General features: G+C 36.7%; 1 protein-coding gene across 5 annotated transcripts in view; it reads left to right on the top strand.

Annotated features, from left to right (window-relative positions):
- CABIN1 (calcineurin binding protein 1) overlaps positions 1 to 20144 on the top strand; it is a 109224-nt gene that overhangs the window by 15514 nt on the left and 73566 nt on the right. For 3 of the 5 annotated variants that reach the window (XM_068653914.1, XM_068653917.1, XM_068653913.1), the window contains exons 20-28: positions 681 to 834; positions 1079 to 1194; positions 4896 to 5057; positions 6378 to 6584; positions 6941 to 7086; positions 8697 to 8958; positions 10242 to 10502; positions 11162 to 11313; positions 11842 to 12020. In XM_068653914.1, the coding sequence (XP_068510015.1) occupies positions 681 to 834; positions 1079 to 1194; positions 4896 to 5057; positions 6378 to 6584; positions 6941 to 7086; positions 8697 to 8958; positions 10242 to 10502; positions 11162 to 11313; positions 11842 to 12020 (1639 nt within the window). The remainder of the gene's footprint in view (positions 1 to 680; positions 835 to 1078; positions 1195 to 4895; positions 5058 to 6377; positions 6585 to 6940; positions 7087 to 8696; positions 8959 to 10241; positions 10503 to 11161; positions 11314 to 11841; positions 12021 to 20144) is intronic. The other 2 variants (XM_068653916.1, XM_068653915.1) reach the window with 1 other exon arrangement.

The following is a 20144-nucleotide window of genomic DNA, read 5'->3' as shown; positions in this document are numbered from 1 at the left end:
TTCACCTGTACTCGGAAAGAGGCACTGCATGATGCAGGCCTTAGATGTGATTGTAGCTTCTGTCTGAATTGCCACCTGTTCACAGTGACATTTTGAGTTATGTTTTTATTGGGGTAGAAAGGAAGATGAACATTATCTTCAGTCTTCATTTTCATTTCAGTGTGTTAGGCACTGAGCACACCTGTTCTAGAATCTGTAGCAGTAGGTACTTTCAAATGCAAAGCTAACTAAAGTAATCAGCAAGTGGTAGTAAAATAACCCAGGGAACAACAAGTTTCATATGCTCTGTTTGTAATGGTGATTTAGCTGTCTTGGTTGTAGTTTGTAAGTTATGGTATTATCTTGGCTGTACATGTTTTGGGCTAGAAAAAAAGATCTCATGAGCCTTAGGAACATGGTAGAGTTGCTTGCAAGTGCTGGCCAATCTAAGGGTTTTTCAAGAAAAAAAAAAGATGCAAGAGAATGTCAGGGTAGGGGGGAATCATATTCTACCCTGCCCCATGCCAGCTGGTCTTATTTATAGGACTTCTTACTCCTATTCACTGCAAAAAACTGAGACTTAATTTTAGATTATTTCCTTAGGATAGAATGCGTTACCATCTTTGGGTTGTTTGAGAAGGACTCACACCTGACTCTTAATTTGTATCATTTTGTGTGTGAAATGCATGCTTCTTTATTAGATCATCGACTGCAGCATGGCAGTCCAGGAAGAACCAAAAGAGCCATACGTCTCCTCAGTGCTTCCGTGGATTATCCTACACAGGATCATCCAGCATGAGGAAGATGCTTTTCGGTCCCTTTGCCAACAGCAGCAGCAGAACCAGGGAGAAGAAGGTAATTTAGTTATTCACTTTTACATATTGGAGCTGATCTTCTAACCATCTAGCTCTGGAGTGTAAATAGAAAACCCGTAAGTTACCTTGCTGACTGAAGGGAGTAGAGGGATATACAAATGTCACTTTCTTATCTCAGATGAAACTTTCTTTTTTTTTTTGCCAGATGAAGCCTTGGTTTTAATAAAAGTTGGTTTTAACTCAGTTCTGTTCTACTGAAATATTTATTAACTCCTCTCTTCCAGCGAGTCCTGATACACCTATGCTACCTTCTTCGCTCATGCTGCTGAACACTGCTCATGAGTATTTGGGAAGAAGATCCTGGTGTTGCAACTCAGATGGTGCTCTTCTCAAATTCTATGTAAGTGTAGGATTTTGTAGGATACTTTAGCTTGGAAAGAACCTCTCTAAATCATCTGGCCAACACCCATCTCAAAACAGGGAACAACTTCAAAGTGTATTAGATTAAGGTATTTTTCCGCTTGCTAGTGTCTTCATGTTAAAAATACACTTTAGATTCCACTTTACTTCTAGCTGCCAAACACGTGAACATTTTAGTAGGTTTAATCTGAATAGCTAAGGCTTGCTTCCCCAACCCCTGTACATTTATATTCTTTCTATATGGGACTTATTGTCAGGCAAGAGATGGCTTTGGACAACCACCTTTGTACTATAAAAAACATCTTAAATGAGAATTAGTAAATGGTCTAAGCTCTGACATACCTTCTACGTGTTATCAAAGATGTCAAAATGGATGTGGATAGCTGGCAGCAAAGCTGAGCAACTTAGTTCATGTAAACTCAGTAAAGTAACACCTGCAGTGTTACTTTACAGATGCTGCTAAAAAAAAAAGTAGGATTCCATGTTCATCGTAGTGATCTTAAAAAGTTGTTACTAAATTTACAGTTGCTCACATCACAGAACCAATATGTAAAGTTTGCACGCTTTTCAATATAGGTAAATACTCTTTAGTATTTAAAAGAATGTCTTGGATGAAAATTCAGTTTTGAATTTTGCAGTTAAACTTGGTTATTTGTTTCTTCTAAGTCACAAGAGTAAAGATTCGTAGGGTGTGGTCTATCCCCAGTTATGCTTCTGCAGTGCTAGTGGTCCCTTGAAAGGCAGAGGTGTTACCTGAATTTGGTCCTGGAGCTATGATGTTTTGGCTGTTTTGTTATTGATAAATTTGATTATTTTGATTTATACCTGCTTTGATTTTTTTACTGCAGACAGAAAAGTAGTAATTCTATTGTCTTCATGTTATGAAATAAATATAAATTCAGCTTATGCAAATAGATCTAATCTATTGAACAAAGACGATGGAATGAAGAACTAATTCAGTCCTTCTCTTTGTGTCTGAAGGCTATTTTCTGCTCTGTTTAGATGAGCGCATTATAAAATCTAATATGCTTGAGAAACGTGTGTCTGGGCAGTAATGCTTTAGCATTATTAGATGAAAGGAGTTACCCATTCATTGACTTTTTCAAGAAAATTCCTTGAGAAGTTTCCCATGGTGGAAGCAGAATATTTCTGTGTATTGCTATTTCCTTACTTTTTCCCTTAGCTTAGAAACTGAATCGCAGTCAGCTTTTCACCATCCAGAGTAGCAGTCTGGGATACCCTGGTTGTTGGCAAAACCCAGATAATACAGTACTGTGGCATTCATTGGGTAGTGCTCTACAGGGGTATTTCAGTTGCACTTCACAGGTTCAGCTTGACTTCACTGAGCCTTATTACCTTCAGCCAAGAGAAGACAGTTATTAGTTCTGCATAGAACTACTCTGGAATCTCTTTGTTTCCCTCCTCAGCACTCCCTGGAGCTTATTAGCTGCAGCCTAGTGCCAGACTCCATCTACCTCTGCGTCTGAGCAGCGCTGTGGCCAGGCCAGTAATTTAGACAGCTAGGAAGGATGGTTTGGAGAGCCTGAGGGGTTCTGCAGGAGAGAGTTCACCCCAGCAGGGCTGGAGCTAATGAACAGTGTTTGAGCTGAGACTGATTCAGTGTAGAACTATTAGATTATCTCTGCATCCTACTCTCCTCAGTCTTCCTAGTATTAGGAGCATAATGCTGATACACCTGAGTTGACTGTGCATGGATTTGCCTCTGGGGCCAGGGGGCTTGTTAGCTCAGGCACTGTACTTCATGAAAATAGATAACCTATTTCCAGACTCAGCCTTACCCTGAGTGTAGTACAGGTGCAGTGCTCCTAGGTGCTGAATCTAAATCATGTTTGAATGGTGTGCCCGTATCCATAGCCTGATGAATCTGATAGTATAGCCTGGGTAAACTACAGATAATTAACTGAGAGTTCTGGATGTATTTACAGGTAGATTTTTGCAAATGTCATCAGGTACACTGAATGAAATCTTCAAATTTCAGTCTCAGAATCGCCCACTTCTATAGCTAAAATAGGATATGGTATTATTTAGCACAGGTATGTAGTTTTCAGAGACAAGAGGGTGTCAGAAAGGTAAGGAAGGACAAAGATAAAATGGGACAAATAGTTGAAGGCACCTTCAAGAACGTTTTACAGAAGTGCTTTTTTATATACTGGTATTAAATGATTGCCTTGTATAGGTGAACTGTCTGTTGAAGCTTCTTTTATTGCTTGTAGCTCAAGGAGTGCAAGAAAAAACATTGATACATAATTAACTCCTTTGGTGGTAGTCTTAAGTCTGAACTATTAAAATCCAGTTCCAGGTTACTGCTTAACAATTTGAAAGCCACTCAGGTTGTTCTGAACACTGATCAAGCGATAATTCTGTTATAGGTGTTAGACCTGATTTTGCTTGCAGCAGTAGGAGCACCATGCTTCTGTTAGTGTTCTGTGAGGTTTGCATCTGCCTTTCAACTTATTTACCTCCACTTTATTAAACTTCAGAAGCTGCTCACAACTTCCACAGGAAAAACAGTGGAAATAAGGACTGCTGTGATTCAGAGTTGATTGCTGTCACTTGAAATTTCATTGAAGTGCCTTCTAACAATCATCCTTGCTCTACTCTTATTTTTTTCAGGGTTCTGGGTCTTAAAGCAAACAGTGGTACCTTGTCTCTGGCACAGATCTCCTTTTTCTGACAAAAAAAATAAAATACAAGAACAAAACAGCAACAACAAACTCAGATTGCTGTTGAATGTATAAGATGTTATAAATGTAATTTCCACATACACATTTCATTTTTGAATTTAAGTTTCGTATTATAACATTATTGGAATTGATTTTTAAACCTCTGATTGTGTTTGGTGTTTTTTTGAAGCAAAGATTCAGAAACCTGGTGTACAGATTACTCTTGATGAACATGTTTCTATTAACGACGAAATATCAAGATTCTTTTGGAATGTCGTCTTTTTGTTTTGCTTTTTCAGGAAGCATGGTGAAAAATTTTCAGTAATTATCTTTTGTCTTCTAACAGCGTTTTCCAAAGTGTGCCACTGATGGGTACTTTTTCTTGTAACAGTGAAGTTAAAGTAGCAACTTGGTACTGTGTTTAGTCATTTGAGATTCATACAGCCACTCTTCTTTAGGTTTAGCCATTGCTCATACTCTGCGATGGTGTCCCTTGTAGGCTGATCTTCATTAGCTGATGCTTCTTTTTCTGCAAAGGCCTCACCTGATTCCACGTTTTCCGTACAGAGAAAACTGATTTTTGTGAATTAGTGTAGGTGTTCTTCCATGCATTCTCCTTGTGGTAGCTGGCTTATGCAAAGGACTGACAAACTCTAATGATTATATTTACAGTATTCACTTGGTGTGTAGTGGGAAACTTTGATCAATCTTAAGTCTAAAACATGAAGTTTTAATCACAGAATGAGAAAGTTGATTAACAAGAGTTCATGAGTTAATGACGAAAAAAGTAAAAACACTTTATTGCAGTTAGTGCTACTTAAATGACTTGGGTGATACTAGTTTACAGAAATATGGGGAAAATTTGGTTATAATTTGGGAAAAATGTGTAGCTCTGTATGCTGTTTTCATCACAACTCCAGACAACTAGGTAACTTCATACAAACTTCAACTCTCAGATGACTTTTTTTTTTTTTTTTTAATATTTGTGCTGGTGTAGGTTCAGGTATTAGAAAAAGAACTTGCAGCATCCACTTCTGAAGATACTCATCCATACAAAGAAGAGCTGGAAACAGCCTTGGAACAGTGTTTTTATTGTTTATACGGCTTTCCTAGCAAAAAAAGCAAAGCAAGGTACCTAGAAGAACATTCGGTACAACAGGTAAGATCTGTATTGTTTATTGTTAGTAAAACATTCTGAGGTGACGAAAGATGTACCCTTGTTTGATTTTAATGGACCTTAAGATATTTATGAAGAAGATTGTTTTTTCATTTATTTCCCTGTAAATGTTATGTATTTTACATATTGTAAAAAAATAACCTGTTAAAGGGTTCCGCTTTTCTATGAATATAGAGAGTAAAATGTTTGAAATGAAGTGTTAGTTTCAAACTATGCATAAGACTATACTATCTACAAACTGATTTTTATTGAGCCATGACTTTCCTGTTTTTAACAGAGGAGAAGTCCGAGGTTGAGAGAAATAGAGAGGAAAATGTCAGCTTGTAAGAAGAAAAGATTTAGCAACCAGTGTTGCAGTTATTGCATATGAAAAGTGGCACTGTTAAAAATAATGCAAGTAAATTACACTATAGCTTATTTTATGAAATTCATGATGAATAGTAGCTTTTTATTAGAAATGTGTGATTCAGTTGAGTTTGGGAAGAGAAAAATACTTCCATGGGAAAGAGGGCTGTAGTATTAAGGGACAGAAAAATTAGGTCAGCAATCCTCCACCTGAAAGACTTTTTGTTTACAAACCCCATTACCAAATGCAAGTGATATTAAATCATAAATGAAAAAGTGTTGTACAAGCAAAAAGTTATCTTGCTACTTTGAAAGGACCTTTAAAATACACAAATACTGTTACTTTGTTAGCTATTGAGTATTTGTGAATTTTCTCTATCAAACTTACCTATTAGAAAATTGAGATAATGAGAAGATGGGAATAATTAAGAAAAAGGAAAAGAAGGGTAAGGAGAGTACCTTCTCCTCAAAACACCTGTTACATTTGTGCAATTCAGGATGAAAAAATTCTTACTGAAATTATTTTTAAAATCGTCTTTTTTAGTAATGCAAATTACCTGTTTTCAGTACAGTCGCAAAATTTACTGTAGGAATAAGTAGAGCAATAAAAGGAAAAAAAAATCTTGGTCTAACAAGAAGGAAATGGGGAAAAGTAAAACCAAAAAACAATAAACAAAAAAAAAAGAACAATTTTATTTAAGGAAGTAGAATGACTTTACTTCTCAGTAACATACACTAAGTTACAGACCTATATGGTAGTCTTCTAATCACTGAGCAGTATGCTGCATTTGGGAACACCATATACTAATGGTGCCTTTAAGTGATCTTTTTCTTGAGAGGTTTAATCTGTTTCCTGCTAGAGTAGTATAGAAAGGTCATAGAAACTCACTTCTAGTAGGTACTTTAGTTTTGGAATTTGAGCTAATTTTTTCCCCTTTCATCTGCCTCCCTCATCAGGTGGATCTAACGTGGGAAGATGCTTTGTTCATGTTTGAGTATTTTAAGCCTAAAACTCTTCCAGAATTTGATAGTTACAAAACCAGTACTGTTTCTGCCGACTTGGCCAACCTTTTAAAGAAGACTGCTACAATCGTTCCTCGAACAGACAAGCCTATGCTGAGCCTAGATACTGTTTCTGCCTATATTGAAGGAACATGCAGCAAGGTATAAGTAGTTGCTTTAAAAAAAAAAAAAGTTACTGTGTTTTCTTTGTTGACTTTCAAATAGTTAAGGGAATGATTTATCCAATAATACTGGATTTCCTCAGATAATTGCATTTAAATGAAATAAGAATGATACCACTGAAGTTTCTGGTATTGAAATGGCAAGATGTAATGTCGATTAATATGGAATCCACGTGTGATGTTCATTAGTGCTTCTCAGTGCTCTGTAAATCTGTGGAATGCTTTCACTATCTTCATATTCAATCCTTCATATTCTGTGATAAAAAAGACTACTTTCACTACAAGGAAGAAGCAAACGTTCATCTCATTTAACATGTACATTTTATTTATTTCCAGGCACCATCTCTCCCAGATGGGGCAGACTATTCTCCACCGGTGGTGACTGAGTTGTATTACCTTCTGGCAGACTATCATTTCAAGAATAAAGAACAGTCTAAGGCCATCAAATTTTACATGCATGACATTTGTATTTGCCCAAACAGGTCAGTGATTGTTTTGAAACTAAAACCAAAAAATGAAAGAACAAGGTGAGGAGAGGGGGAAAGCGAAGTTAAAATCAAGATTGACTAGCAGGGGTGGGGACCGAATCAGTCATGCTCTTCTACACCTTTTAGTCTTTGTTTTTGTTGTGTTCATACATGTCAAAGAATAAAAGACTTCACTGTTCAGAGGTGTAAGGGATACAAATAGCAGTCTCTGCTGGATTAGCTGTTTAGGCTGACCTCTTCCGGAAACTGTTTATCTTGCTTAAATAGTTTATGTTTAAACTAGTTTCTTGATAATTTATAGTGTACTGAAATACCACCAAGGTTGTCTTTCATCTTAAAAATTAAGTATGTTTTGAATGAATTTTCTAAAATGAACTGAAGCAATCTTTAAGCTTATGGATTAAATTTAGGGCTTGCATGTTGGATGTTAACAATCATTTCAGTTCTCATTGAAGTTGATAGACCAATGTCAATGACAAAAACCCTAGTGTAAATGTCTTGAGAAAGAAAGCTATTCCTAAATCGAGTCACATAACAGACAAAATGGAAGGTGAAGGCACAAAGCAATTTAGCATGTGAAATCTACAGAGGAAATAGACATATTTCCATGTTATTGAATCTTCTAGCCTGGGAACTGATTAGCAGATTGCTAGAACTTTATTTTGGAGCCTGATATATTACAAAAAAAATAAAATAAAAATTCTCTAGAGAATTTTTATAGATATCAAATGATAGTGCACTTTGAATTTATTGTGTGTAGTTCTGTTGTTCTGAAGAACATACTTTGTATGGTAGCATAGTATTTTTACCCTAGTCATCTTAGATATTATTTCTTCAAATGTCTGTATTACCGTTTCCTTAGGGAATCTTTCTATTTCACTTGACCCAGAAATGAGGTTTCAATTGAAATTAGCAAGAAATTAACAAGCGAAACTGTGAGGACATTATTTTTCCTTTGGAGTTATAATTGTGGTTTAAAAAAAAAATTGAGAACCATTGACTTCAGATGTTAGTATGAAATTAAGAAATAGGGAAGCCACTCTTCAGACTGTATTGTCGGTGATCTAACTGGATGCTGAACATTTCCCTCAGAAAGCAATCTTTTTGTTTATCAGAATTTTCTTATATGAATGCACTTTGGTTTTTTGTGATTTTTATGTTGGAAAATAATAGTGACGATAAAGACCATTCACAGTTCAGCCCAGTAATACAAAATGTCATGGTAGCTGCTGGGCTACAAGTCAAGGGTGACAGTGTTTGGACAGGATGTGATGGCTACTAAGAAAAGAAATCAATATCTAATGGCAGCATTCCCATTGTACTTTTGCGTAGCAAATAAATCCAGATATTTCCCGTTTTTTCAAGTGAGAGAATTATTGGGTGTGGTGTTTTATGAGGAAACAATTTTTAATTGAATCAGTGTGATTTAGGTTTATACAGAGTCTTTTTGACTATGAGAGGAGGAGATGCACAAATCTGTTTTGAGAGAGCACATGATGAAAGAAAGAAAAAGTTGTGAATATAATGAAGTGGATCTTGTCTTTGCCATTCAGTGTTATGTGTGTGGGGGAGATTACTGATGTGTTTTTTTCTTGCTTGCATAGGTTTGATTCATGGGCTGGCATGGCTCTGGCTCGAGCAAGTCGTATTCAGGACAAATTAAACTCTAATGAACTGAAAAGTGATGGCCCCATCTGGAAACACTCTACTCCTGTCTTGAATTGCTTTAAGCGAGCCCTAGAGATTGACAGCTCTAATCTCTCCTTGTGGATAGAATATGGCACCATTTCCTATGCCCTGCATTCTTTTGCATCCCGACAGCTTAAGCAGTGGAAAACAGAACTCCCCCCTGAAGTTGTGCAGCAGGTGGGATCTAACTTAGAGCAGTGTGAACTTTTAAAATGTTTTAAGTGGCCTTTCCTAACATAACTTTTTAAAAATTAAATATTTAAATGCTATACACCACCTATTAGACTGTATACCTACTTAGTAGTATTGGAAATTCTAATTTTCATCCATATAAGCATCTGGCATCAAACACTGTTTAAAGGGGTTTGTGTTTTTTTTCCCTGCATAAAATTAATTTCAGCCTGATCTTTGAATAATCTTTCAAAGATTATACAAAATGATGATAACCTTTTGGAAAGGGAATTATTTTTTACCTTACCTTTCTGTAAATGTCATACAATGTTTCCAGGAAAAGGTGAAATGCATACATGTTTAAGTAGTGAAAAGATTAAGTATTACTCTATTACTCTGGTATCTGCTGTTCATGAGTCATCACTTGAATCTAAAGGTATCTGTTTTCTATGTTTTGGCGCTATTTACTTAAGCAAAATATCAGAATAAGGAACTTAATATACTTTCATAGACAAAAGTTGTTATAAATTTGTTAGTCTTTCATACGTAATAGCTATAACATATATATATATATATATATATATATATATATATATATATATATATATATATAAAAAAATAATGAAATTTATTGCTGAATCAAAATGAGCATTTCCTGATACTCTCTCTGACCTTAGAGTTGCTGGGAGAAATGTTTCATCTGTCTTTTTTGACCAGTAAACTCAAGTTCTGACTTAGTATTTCTGAGTCAGTTATGTAGTTCTGTACTTCATAGTTATGTAATGCAGAACTAGAAGCAGAATGAAAAAAAAAAAAAGTGCTGCAGTGCTGCTAGTGAGTGACTGTTGTGATTTATAGAACTTAACAAGTGTTCAAAATACAGACAATGGTAATGGTAATTCAACTTCCTGAAGAATTCCGGGGATAATGCTGAAGTTATTTCACATTGTCAGACAAAAAGTACAATAGGGGCTTCATCTGAAGTTGTGGATTAAATCAGAATTGTTATTTGTTTTGTCTTCTTGAACCTGCTTTTTTCAAGTGAATGTATTAAAAAGGCATAATTTGTTAACAAAAGTTCTATTATATTACAAGATAAATTTGAACAATGTAATCTTCCTTCTGTGAATATATCTATTTGGGAATGTGTTCCTCATACACAAAACACTGAAAACATTTTAAATGAGGTACCTCATTTATGTGCTTTTTTGTGCAGAAGTGTATTTTTAGCATTTTTTTTTCTCAGCCACAGTGGACTCATGTATTCTCAACACTTCATTCCATCACAGATGGAAGAACGTCGAGACAGTATGCTGGAGACAGCCAAATTGTGCTTTACGTCAGCATCTCGCTGTGAGGGAGATGGCGATGAAGAAGAGTGGCTTATTCACTATATGCTGGGAAAGATTGCGGAGAAACAGAAACAGCCTCCTGTTGTCTATCTGCTTCATTACAAACAGGCAGCTCATTACCTTCATGAGGAGGCTGCCCGATATCCAAAGAAGATTCACTACCATAATCCACCAGAACTTGCCATGGAAGCATTGGAGGTAAAAGGAGAAAGTGAAATACCTAGACTTGAAAGCATTGTTCTCTACAGATAGCGTAATACCAGTTATTATTGATTTATATTATGAAGCATGCAGAGCATATATGGTGCTCTGCATTTGGCAACATTTACAAGATCAACTCAGAGAATTAAGTGAAGTCTGTTACTCAGGTTGTTTCTGTTTTCAAGACAGCTTACGTATATGTTGGACAGAATTTCCACTTCTGGATTTTTCTGCACACAGCCCCTTAGGCAGTTTTTACAGAAATCAAGTGTGGATAGATTTCACAAGTTTCTCGTACCTATGAGAGTATAAGTTTATGCATGAGAATTAGAACAGTAGTCATAACACCTTTGCTTTTACTGTGTTGTATGGTTTAAAAACAAAAAAAGTTTATCTGGATCATACCCAGTGGTGACTAGTCCATGTCTGCTTTCACTGTTATATTCCATAGGTTGCAGTTATAAATTTTTTACAGTTTTCAGATTCTGTTATTTGCAAGCAACTTACAAAGGCAAGAAAGATCCTGTTAAGGTAAGTTTAGGTACCAGATGCCTGTCTATACTAACTCATGCAGTTTCTACAGAGAACGGTCTATTTGTAATTATTTGCAGAGCTGTGTATTCTCTATTGACTAAATGGACTTCGGTGTTTTTTAGGTGTACTTTCGACTTCATGCTTCTATTTTGAAACTTGTGGGGAAACCAGACTCTGGAGTAGATGCAGAGATACTAGTTAGTTTCATGAAAGAAGCTTCTGAGGGACCATTTGCCAGGGGTGAGGAGAAGAACACCCCAAAAGCTGCAGAAAAGTGAGTGCTGATTTCCAGGAATACCATCTGAAAGCAAATTTCCAAACTACTGAATAATAATCTGTTAAAATGGGTTTGAATGAAATATAAACCAATAAAGTGACTAGAATTAGTTTTAGTGTTTGTAGTTTTCAGCTACTGTGTACAGTTAAAGCTCAGTTAATTGTCACAACATAGATGGGAAGGGAACAAATGGAACAATTTTGTTCTTATGATCCATTTTGAAACAGCTATTTTACTTATTAATAAAATTGCTTTTGCGTTCTTGATAGTTGATAAAAAAAAAAAAAAATGCTTTCATTTGGAAGGTTAAGAAACTTTAGTCCTTGTAATTTGTCATCCTAACAACTGTAAGATGAATGTTTTACTTCCAAACAGCGGGGGGGCATGTACTCAAAGTCCATCATTTAGAATTTGTTAGTAAGATTTGATTACTGTATTGGAGATGCCATAAGAACGTGTAATCTCTTTTCATTCTTTGTATATGTTACCAGCATATTAACATGGCTTTTTCTCCCCCCCTCCCAGAGAAAAAGCTTGCATGATTGATGAAGACTCTCACTCTTCAGCTGGAACAGTGCCAGGCCCTGGGACTTCCCTCCCCTCCTCCTCCGGTCCAGGTCTGACATCCCCACCTTACACAGCCACTCCAGTTGACCACGATTACGTCAAATGTAAAAAACCCCGTCAGCAGGCAACGCCGGACGGTACAGTCCCTGTTCTCAATACTGGCAGCACAGGGAGGTGCTCTAATCATGGGGGGTTTGACCAGGAATGATCAAACTGCTCATTTCAAGGAGGGTGATGGGTCTGTGGTAACACGGGCAATATTGATGCTTTTTAAATTTCAGTGCTTTAAATAGAATCAATGTACAGTTGGTGCTTTAAATACAAAATTGAGTTGTCACCTGCCACCATTGGCACTTGTCACTTAATCAAAATGGGAATATTGAGGGGAAAAATATGCAGCTAATTGGATTTTCAGGGAGCTTTTTTATTTTCTTCAAAGCTAAATGTCTGAGCTTATTAGGAAAGATGTGGATTCGGACTTCAGAACACTGGACACTGTTTCAGTGCCTGTGTGAACTGACCAGGTGAAAATTTGAACTGTGGCTGAAACAAAACAAATTGTTTAAAAGGCAAAACAAAAGTGTTATTCATTTTAGAAGGAGGCAGGTGGCAACTATTTTGAATATATTGTGTATCAGCACGAAATGATTTGCATGACAGTCCAGTAGACTTCATCTTTTGATTTTTCTTTATCATTGACAATGACAGACTATGAACTCATCTTTGTAGGCTCTAGAGTGATATAAAGAATTGGCTTATAACAGTAGAAGGTAGGGTGGTATCATGACATAACTGAAGATTTTGCAATGTGTAGAATGTAATAGAAATGGAATTACTGTTCAAGTAACTTGACGCTATTATTGGACGAGAAATTTTATTCTTATTCTACTCCTCTGGCCATTTGTTTATCCATATCTCTCAAGAAGATGTAAAATAACCTCAATGTATAGCTTAGTGTTGGTAGAATGTGGCAGGGCCCCATAGAAGTGCTCTGCTTGATATGAATTTGTTTGTGGAGAGTGGGCTGCTTCCTGTTGTCAATTTCTGAAGAACAGTAATTTATAAATAACTTTGACACGATTTTGAAACAAATGTTCACCTGCCTGGAAACTCTGCAAGGTGAATTTCTTTTCCCACAGAGTAATTCTTGGTGAAACTGACAGAAGTTCCTTCATTTCTTCCCCTAAATTGAATGTAGAAATGATAATTTTATCCAAGCTTACATTTAAATGTGAAGTAATTCGTTTGGCTGTTTTGATCTCGTATGTAATGTGTTAGTATACTGGTCAACTAACATTTGATGTCTTTCTGAAACAGTAAAAACAGAAGGGTGCAAATATTTCCTAACAGTATTCCCTGTGAGCAGCAGTTCTGCCTAAGACTACATCTGCCTAGTTCCTGCAGACAGTTGAAATGTTCCCAGAAGGCAGACAAGTTAAATGAATCTTCCAGTACATGTCATTAGTACGTTCACTCAGAATAAGATATTATGAACTTCGGCAGGCTAACTGCCCAATGGGGGCAAAGCTGGCTGCTGAGCAAAGCCTGGAGGTGCAAGCTAAGGAATGGCTGCACCTGTCAGGGCTGAAGCAGCACTTCTAGGCTCTGCCAGCTTAACCTAGCTGGGACTCAGCTTTGCTGCTGTCACAGAAATTCAAAATGTTATCTTCTGAAAGAAGCAGAGTTAGGGTGATCTTTAGGAAGGCGGTGTACGTTTATGACAAGTAGAATTGGGAAGTATGGCATCATTCATAATGTTTTGTAAGCTGCTGGCAAAACTAAACTCTGGATACAGCATGTTGAAGAGCCCCAGGAAACTGAAAAATTTGCCTTGGGGCTGTTGCAGATGGAAGGAGAGCTAACAGGCTGAGCAGCGCTTGGAAGTCCTCTACCCTTATATTACTACATGTGCTGTGCTCCTCTGCATGCATTTGCATTTTACTTACATTAAAATACATACTTGTGAAGTAAAATGCTCTTGACAGCTTACACATAATCACATCACTGAAGAAAACTGGTGCCAGCATTTCCATTGTACTGTTCCTAAAAATAGCAAGAAAATATCCATCATTTGACTACTTATAGAATTTTTTTACCTGTTCTGACAGCAATTGGAACTGTCTTAAATATTGTTCACACATTGGATAATTTGGCCTAAACTCAGCCCAGATATTTATTCTTCCTGAGGCCTCACAATACTCTTATTTACTTTTATTCTTCTATTGGTATCATTGATCATATTTGACAAACACAGTGGGAGCATTTTACAGATTCTTACCTACAACATTTTCTTCATATGTTACAAGCAAACATACTTCTTGGTTCAGCAGTGATAGGGATCCTGTGAGACCTCCCTTTACCATTTCTGGGTGCTACACATGAGCCATGAGGAAAGAGAGAAAACTGGGATGGTTAGTCTTGGGACACTTGAATCTGGACACAAAACAAAAAAAAAAGAGTTAAAATAATATTTGGAAATACTATTTAGCAAATAAAATTAAAACACTTTGTTCGTAGGGATCACGTAACATTGCAACACTTCAACACTGGATGTCTTGAAAAAGTGGTGATAGAGACATCTGCCAGGAATGGTGGTTTAATTTATCCTGAGGGAAAAAAGAATGGACTAGCTGAGTTTTTGAGGTTCCTTCCAATCTCTATTTTTCTATGAGTTTTATGTTCGTAGTTTTTTTTTTCCTTAAATGATAGATCCAACAACATGCCTTCTAGTGCAGTGAATTCTCATTACAAGCACAACAGAATTACTGTACAGCCAGACATCCTTTCTTGAAAATGTTGGGACTCAGGTCTCCAAGCATTTATCAGTAGACAGGTGAAGTTGTGAGGACAGGCTTGTTTTAGATGCGTGATATTTAAATGTGTCATTATACTTCTGAAGCTCTCCAGCACATTTTGATGGTGGAAAAAAGTGGTCATGATATGCAGAAATCGCTGTTACAGTTGAGTGCATTGAAGTGCTTTACATCCGATGGTGGCTTAAAGGTAGATTTAATGGAAATGGGAGAAAGGAACCTGCAAGTACAGCCTGTGAAGTAACTGAACTTTCTTCCTCGTGGCAGCTGCTAGCACAGATCTTCAAGGAGATAAGTATTGTTCAGTTGCAGCTTTTATTTGCTGGCTGACTAGCTGCTGTCATGTGTAAAGTAGGCAGCTTCCTTTCTCCTTTCTTGTCCTTTTTTTTCTTGCTCCATTCAGGAGCATCTTTTCCTTCCATCTGTTAATCCTGTCTTTTCTGTCATCACCCCTGCCTGTTGCTGTTTTATAACTCTCCAGAATGAAAACTTACATTTGATAGTAGAAGCCTGAGATTTAGACTTCTTTATCCAAGAGCAAACTAGGAAGCAAGAAGAATCAGGAACTCAGCAAGGGCCTAGGCTCAGTGTGTTTACAGAGCTAAAAGGCCAGTGTTACATATCAAAACAGACATGCTCATGGCCCTCGTTTATGTGGCCTGGATGTGTGCAGTAATTAAAGACCTGTCACAGTACAGACTTGAAACAGTGTAGCGAGATTTTGTGCTAAACATAAGTTAGTTAAGAAAGCAATAAAAACAAACGACCCAAAAAAAACAACCAAACAAAAATGAAAGAGAACTCAGGTTCCAAAATAGAATTTGTGTGGTCTGTCTTGCTGTAATATGCCGTTGTGGTGTTGATATTCAGTTACAACTAATTGTGGTGGTATGCAGATGATGTATTCAGTACCCATTGCTACTGCAGTGTTAAAAATGTCTTATTGTTTAAGTCTTCATCCATGCCATGTAGTCTGTTATGTGTAGTTAGATGTAATCATCTTTTTTGTGTTTGTCTTTGCCTGATTGCTTTTGCAACCAATATTGCCCGTGCTGCCTCTAACCTTTATACAAATCTCTGTTCCCCAGGCATTCTCTTCCTGCTTTTACCTGTCACGGCTTGCTTTTAATAATTGGCAAATCCTGCATGATAAACTCACTGGGAAAGGCTACTTGCTTCATGCTGTGGGAGAAGTCTCCCTTCATAGTTCGTTGGTCCTTTAATTCTGCGAATGTTATGAAGATGCACAGTTTTTTGTAAACGGGGCTTCTCAACATCCTGATGAGAGACAAAGGTGATCTGAGAAACATTTTGCACCAGGTTGTCACTCGTGTCAAAGTAAAATGAGCTTCAAAGATGGAGTGGTTATTTCTGTGCAAAAAAGAACGTATGTAACATTATAACAATCTAACCCTTAATTCAGTCTCTCCTAAATGAGATCTTCAGGTCTGCAGTACATACCCTATCCCAGCACATGGTGCTGGATATTTGTGGGGACTGCATACTGGACTACATGAATAATGAATCAGATCCAGTTTATTGCAGTATGCTCCATTTTTACTTTTCTCCAATGTGACCTCTCTCTGATGAGTACAAGTAGGGCACTGACATTGTGTGACATTGTGTAAAGAGGATTTGACTGAAGGAATGGGACACTGATGTTTTGCTCTGCACTTGAAGAGAAAACAGCAATATAGAACGCAAGTTACTGCAACACATTCACTGATCAATGTAGATGGATGAAAAGAACGTACTCTCATCTTTGACTCATTTTATAAGAGAACTCCCTTTATAACTTCAGAGGATTTGCTGTCCTCAAGAAATTAACCTGCCCTCATGCAAATCTTTGCAAGTCTTTTGTTTTTAGTAATGTGCAAATGCCTTTGCTGCAGAGCTCAATGTTGTCTTCCATATGCGTGGAAACTGTGTCAAGAATGAAAATGGTATGATACATCACGTTTCTGACCATGGACTGATAAAGAAAAATGTTCATACATGCAAGTGAAGAGAGCACAGGAGATACGGTGTCAGTATCCATAGTCAGGCAGGATAAAGAAAGCATGTAGAGCCACAGCCTTTGAAGAACCCATGTGTGGTTTTTTTCATGAGAAAATAGATATTTTTTTAATATACAGTCAATTATCTATAAGGCATGAATTCTGTTGCAGGATTTTTCTTTACTGTAAGCTGAGTTAGTTTATATATATATATTATATATATACACGTAGCTTTTCAAAAAAAAATTTCTCTGCCACTTGTTTCTGACTTGACTTGCAGCTGACGTTTTGGATACCTTCATTATAATAACTGGGCATACTTATTCCTTCAGATATTTCAGACAAGGTTATTTAGAAAAAGTGAATTATACCCTCTTGGGTTTCTAAGCCTGTTACCTTCCCCCACATACGGATGCTTCAGAGGTCCTCTCCCTGCTTATTTTAATTTCAGAGAAGTTTCAAGGGATGGAGGACAGGCAACACAAGTACAGAGCTGCATAGTAATTAATCAGCAAGGGTAGAATACCTTGTTTATATTTGCAAAATAAAGCTGTACTTCAGCTTCTGAGAATAAATTATGTAAGTTTGTACCATGAGCAGATTTTATCTGGTTAGCATACTTGGAAGAGCTGTGTCATTAGGACTGTATGTCTAGCAGTTCAGGTCACACGTTAACACATTACTGCCTCTTCTTTTCATTCCCTCAGCCATGTGAGTGGACACAGTTTAGGTAACAGGGTGTGTGGTGTGTAATCCTTTGGGCTAATGATACATGTGGGAGAATGCTGGCACAGAGTAATGGCTAGCAAAGTACTGAGCCTTTTTCCTATTGTATTTTTAATTTAAAACCAAACAAATTACCAAAAAAACAAAAAAACAACAAAAAAAAAACCACCACCACCAACCACCCCCCTTGAGATTCCACAAAATTGAACACAACTTTTTATTGTTGATTGGTAGGCATGCAGATGTTGTGCCTGAATGTTAATGGTGCAAAGTGATGAATACTTTTTGTGGTATGGAGGAATAGCACAGAATAGGGACTTAGAAGTCAGCCTGGTAACTCTGTTTCATTCAGGATAAAATTAGCCTTAAAATGCTCTTAAGAATAGAACTAAATCAAATGACAAAAATATTTTTTCAAATATCTGAGCTGTGTTTCAGGGGTTATAGCTACTTGGTTAGCCAAGTGACTAAAAGGATTTCACTGTGATACCATGAAGTTCTTGACAGTGCAGGTGAAAAAACAAATTCTTTTTTTTCCCATTTTCCCAGTAACGTTTTCCTAGTTAAAACATACAGTAATCTCTTCGAAAGTTACCAGAAGGTCCCTTCTCTTCCTTTTGACCTTTTCACATCTTCTGTCCAGTACTGCTCTCTTTTACCTGTTGACACACTGGGTGCCATAGTCTGAGATAGAAATCACTGAAACGTCACAAGGTGAGCTCGTGAGAACAATATATTGTTAGTCTTTAGAAACGAGCATACAATACAAGGTTACATGAAATAGGTAATTCAGTTGGTCAGATTGTTGGATCACACCTAAGTTTTAGAAAGATTTCAGAGTAATAAAACGAAATATATTAATACCAAAGAGAGAATCTGGTATCAGGATGTATTTTAATGCAACTCAGTGTTTCATTAAGTTGTCTTTAATTATAGCAATAATTATTAAAAAGTAATAATGCTCTTCTTGAATGTGCATCTTTCAAATGGACAGATAGCAGCAGCAGTTGGGAATTAGCAATTACTTGTCATGTCTCAAAGACTGATGGTTGGACTTGGTGATCCCAAGGGTCTTTTTCAACCTAAATGAATCTACGACTGCAATGGCTTTTGGCTTGTAGGTTGATAACACTAGCGAATATCTCTCAACTACAGGCATCTTTTACAAGATGAAGGAAAAGGTTTATAACACAATGGTTTTAAAACTATATATGCTAGACAGACATGCAGCATATATGAGATTTTTGAGTTATCTTAGAAGAGCACTGATGTATGAAAAATAGTTTTGTTTTTAAGGCAGTTGCTACTAGGTGCAATTGCTGTGAGTTCTGCATTATAAACTGTAGCATTTATTGTCAGAGCTTTTTTTTTTTTTCCTATTATAAGAAGGTGCATCTTGGGTAACCTGGCTCTTTGTCCACCTGTCCTTGAAAACTGTAGCAATTCTGTAGGTTCCCTATGCTATTTTTTAACTGTATGTAACAGTTAAGTTTGAGATTAGGGAAAATATAACTTTCTTGTTACTTATTGCCTTTTTCTCTGTACTCAGTGAATAGGAAGAGCAATTATTTTGATTTTGGCTAATTTTATGTGTTTGAAAATTCTCCCCCAATTCTCTTCACACAGAAAAATTTCCCTATTGTGCACACATTTGAAATATTCCGTGCTAAGTCAAAATCACAGTCCGTCTTTGCATGCTGAAGAGTTAATGTGATCTCCTAGCGACCTGCTATCGCTCTTGAGTATTGGTCTAGCAGTTCTTGGTTTACATTCTGATGCTTCATTTATCACAATCCACACATTAGAACTGATCTACACGCTTATGGCAGTATTTGGAAATCTGCAATTATTTTTTCCTTCCCTAATGAGTAATTAAGCCTCTTTGCCATAGATGCAGAAATCTCCTTTTTTTTTTTTTTTAAAAAAAAAAAAAAAAAAAAAAGAAAGAAATCAACATTATCAACTGTAAATGTTTGTCTGATACCAGCTGGGAGTTCAATAGTGCCACAGAATGTTATTCAAGCTTTATAAATGAGTCATTGAAGGCTTGACTGACCTCTCCTCAGAATCATTCTTTTCCTATTCTTCCTAATTATATCTTTTCTGTATAAAACTTGTCATCATCAACTAACCATAAAGCTTCCAATTAAGAAGCAAATACGCTTCCCCCACTCTTTTTCAAGATACTGTTATATTAATATCCCTTAATTGAAAGGGAAGGATTTCTTTGTGTTTTAGTGAAAAGCCTGGGGATTGCATCAAATATGGTTTAAAGTTGTTGGAATCCTAATAAGCAGAACCTGATCTACAAGCTAAAGGTCTGCAGAGGGATTTATATTGATAAAGTACATTTGTAGGAGGCCCTTAGCTCTCTCCTGAACGTGTGCAAGTTGGATGGAACAGAAGAAATTTAATTAAATAATCAGCTCATCTCAAGGGCCTTTTTTTTTTTTCTTTCTTGATTATATCAAGAAACTTAATGAATAAGAATGCAGTGGAACTACCTAGATAATGTATATAACTTGTCTCTTGGTTAAGCTATCCCTTTATCTTAGGCAGGAAATTAATCTTTTGGGCTATAGATTTAAAGAGAATTGCCTGTATCAGAATTTTGCGTGGGACACAATTATTACAGAAAAATGCCAGTTTCCCATCTCAGTAGAAACATGTGCGTCTTTCTGCCAGAGATAAGAAGTTGTCTTTTTTCAGTCAGGCAGGGTTGTCT

The sequence above is a fragment of the Anas acuta genome, chromosome 17, assembly GCF_963932015.1.
Source record: "Anas acuta chromosome 17, bAnaAcu1.1, whole genome shotgun sequence".
Taxonomy (NCBI): domain Eukaryota; kingdom Metazoa; phylum Chordata; class Aves; order Anseriformes; family Anatidae; genus Anas; species Anas acuta.
Note: the sequence above shows the minus strand (reverse complement) of the source record. Positions and strands in the feature narration are given on the sequence as shown.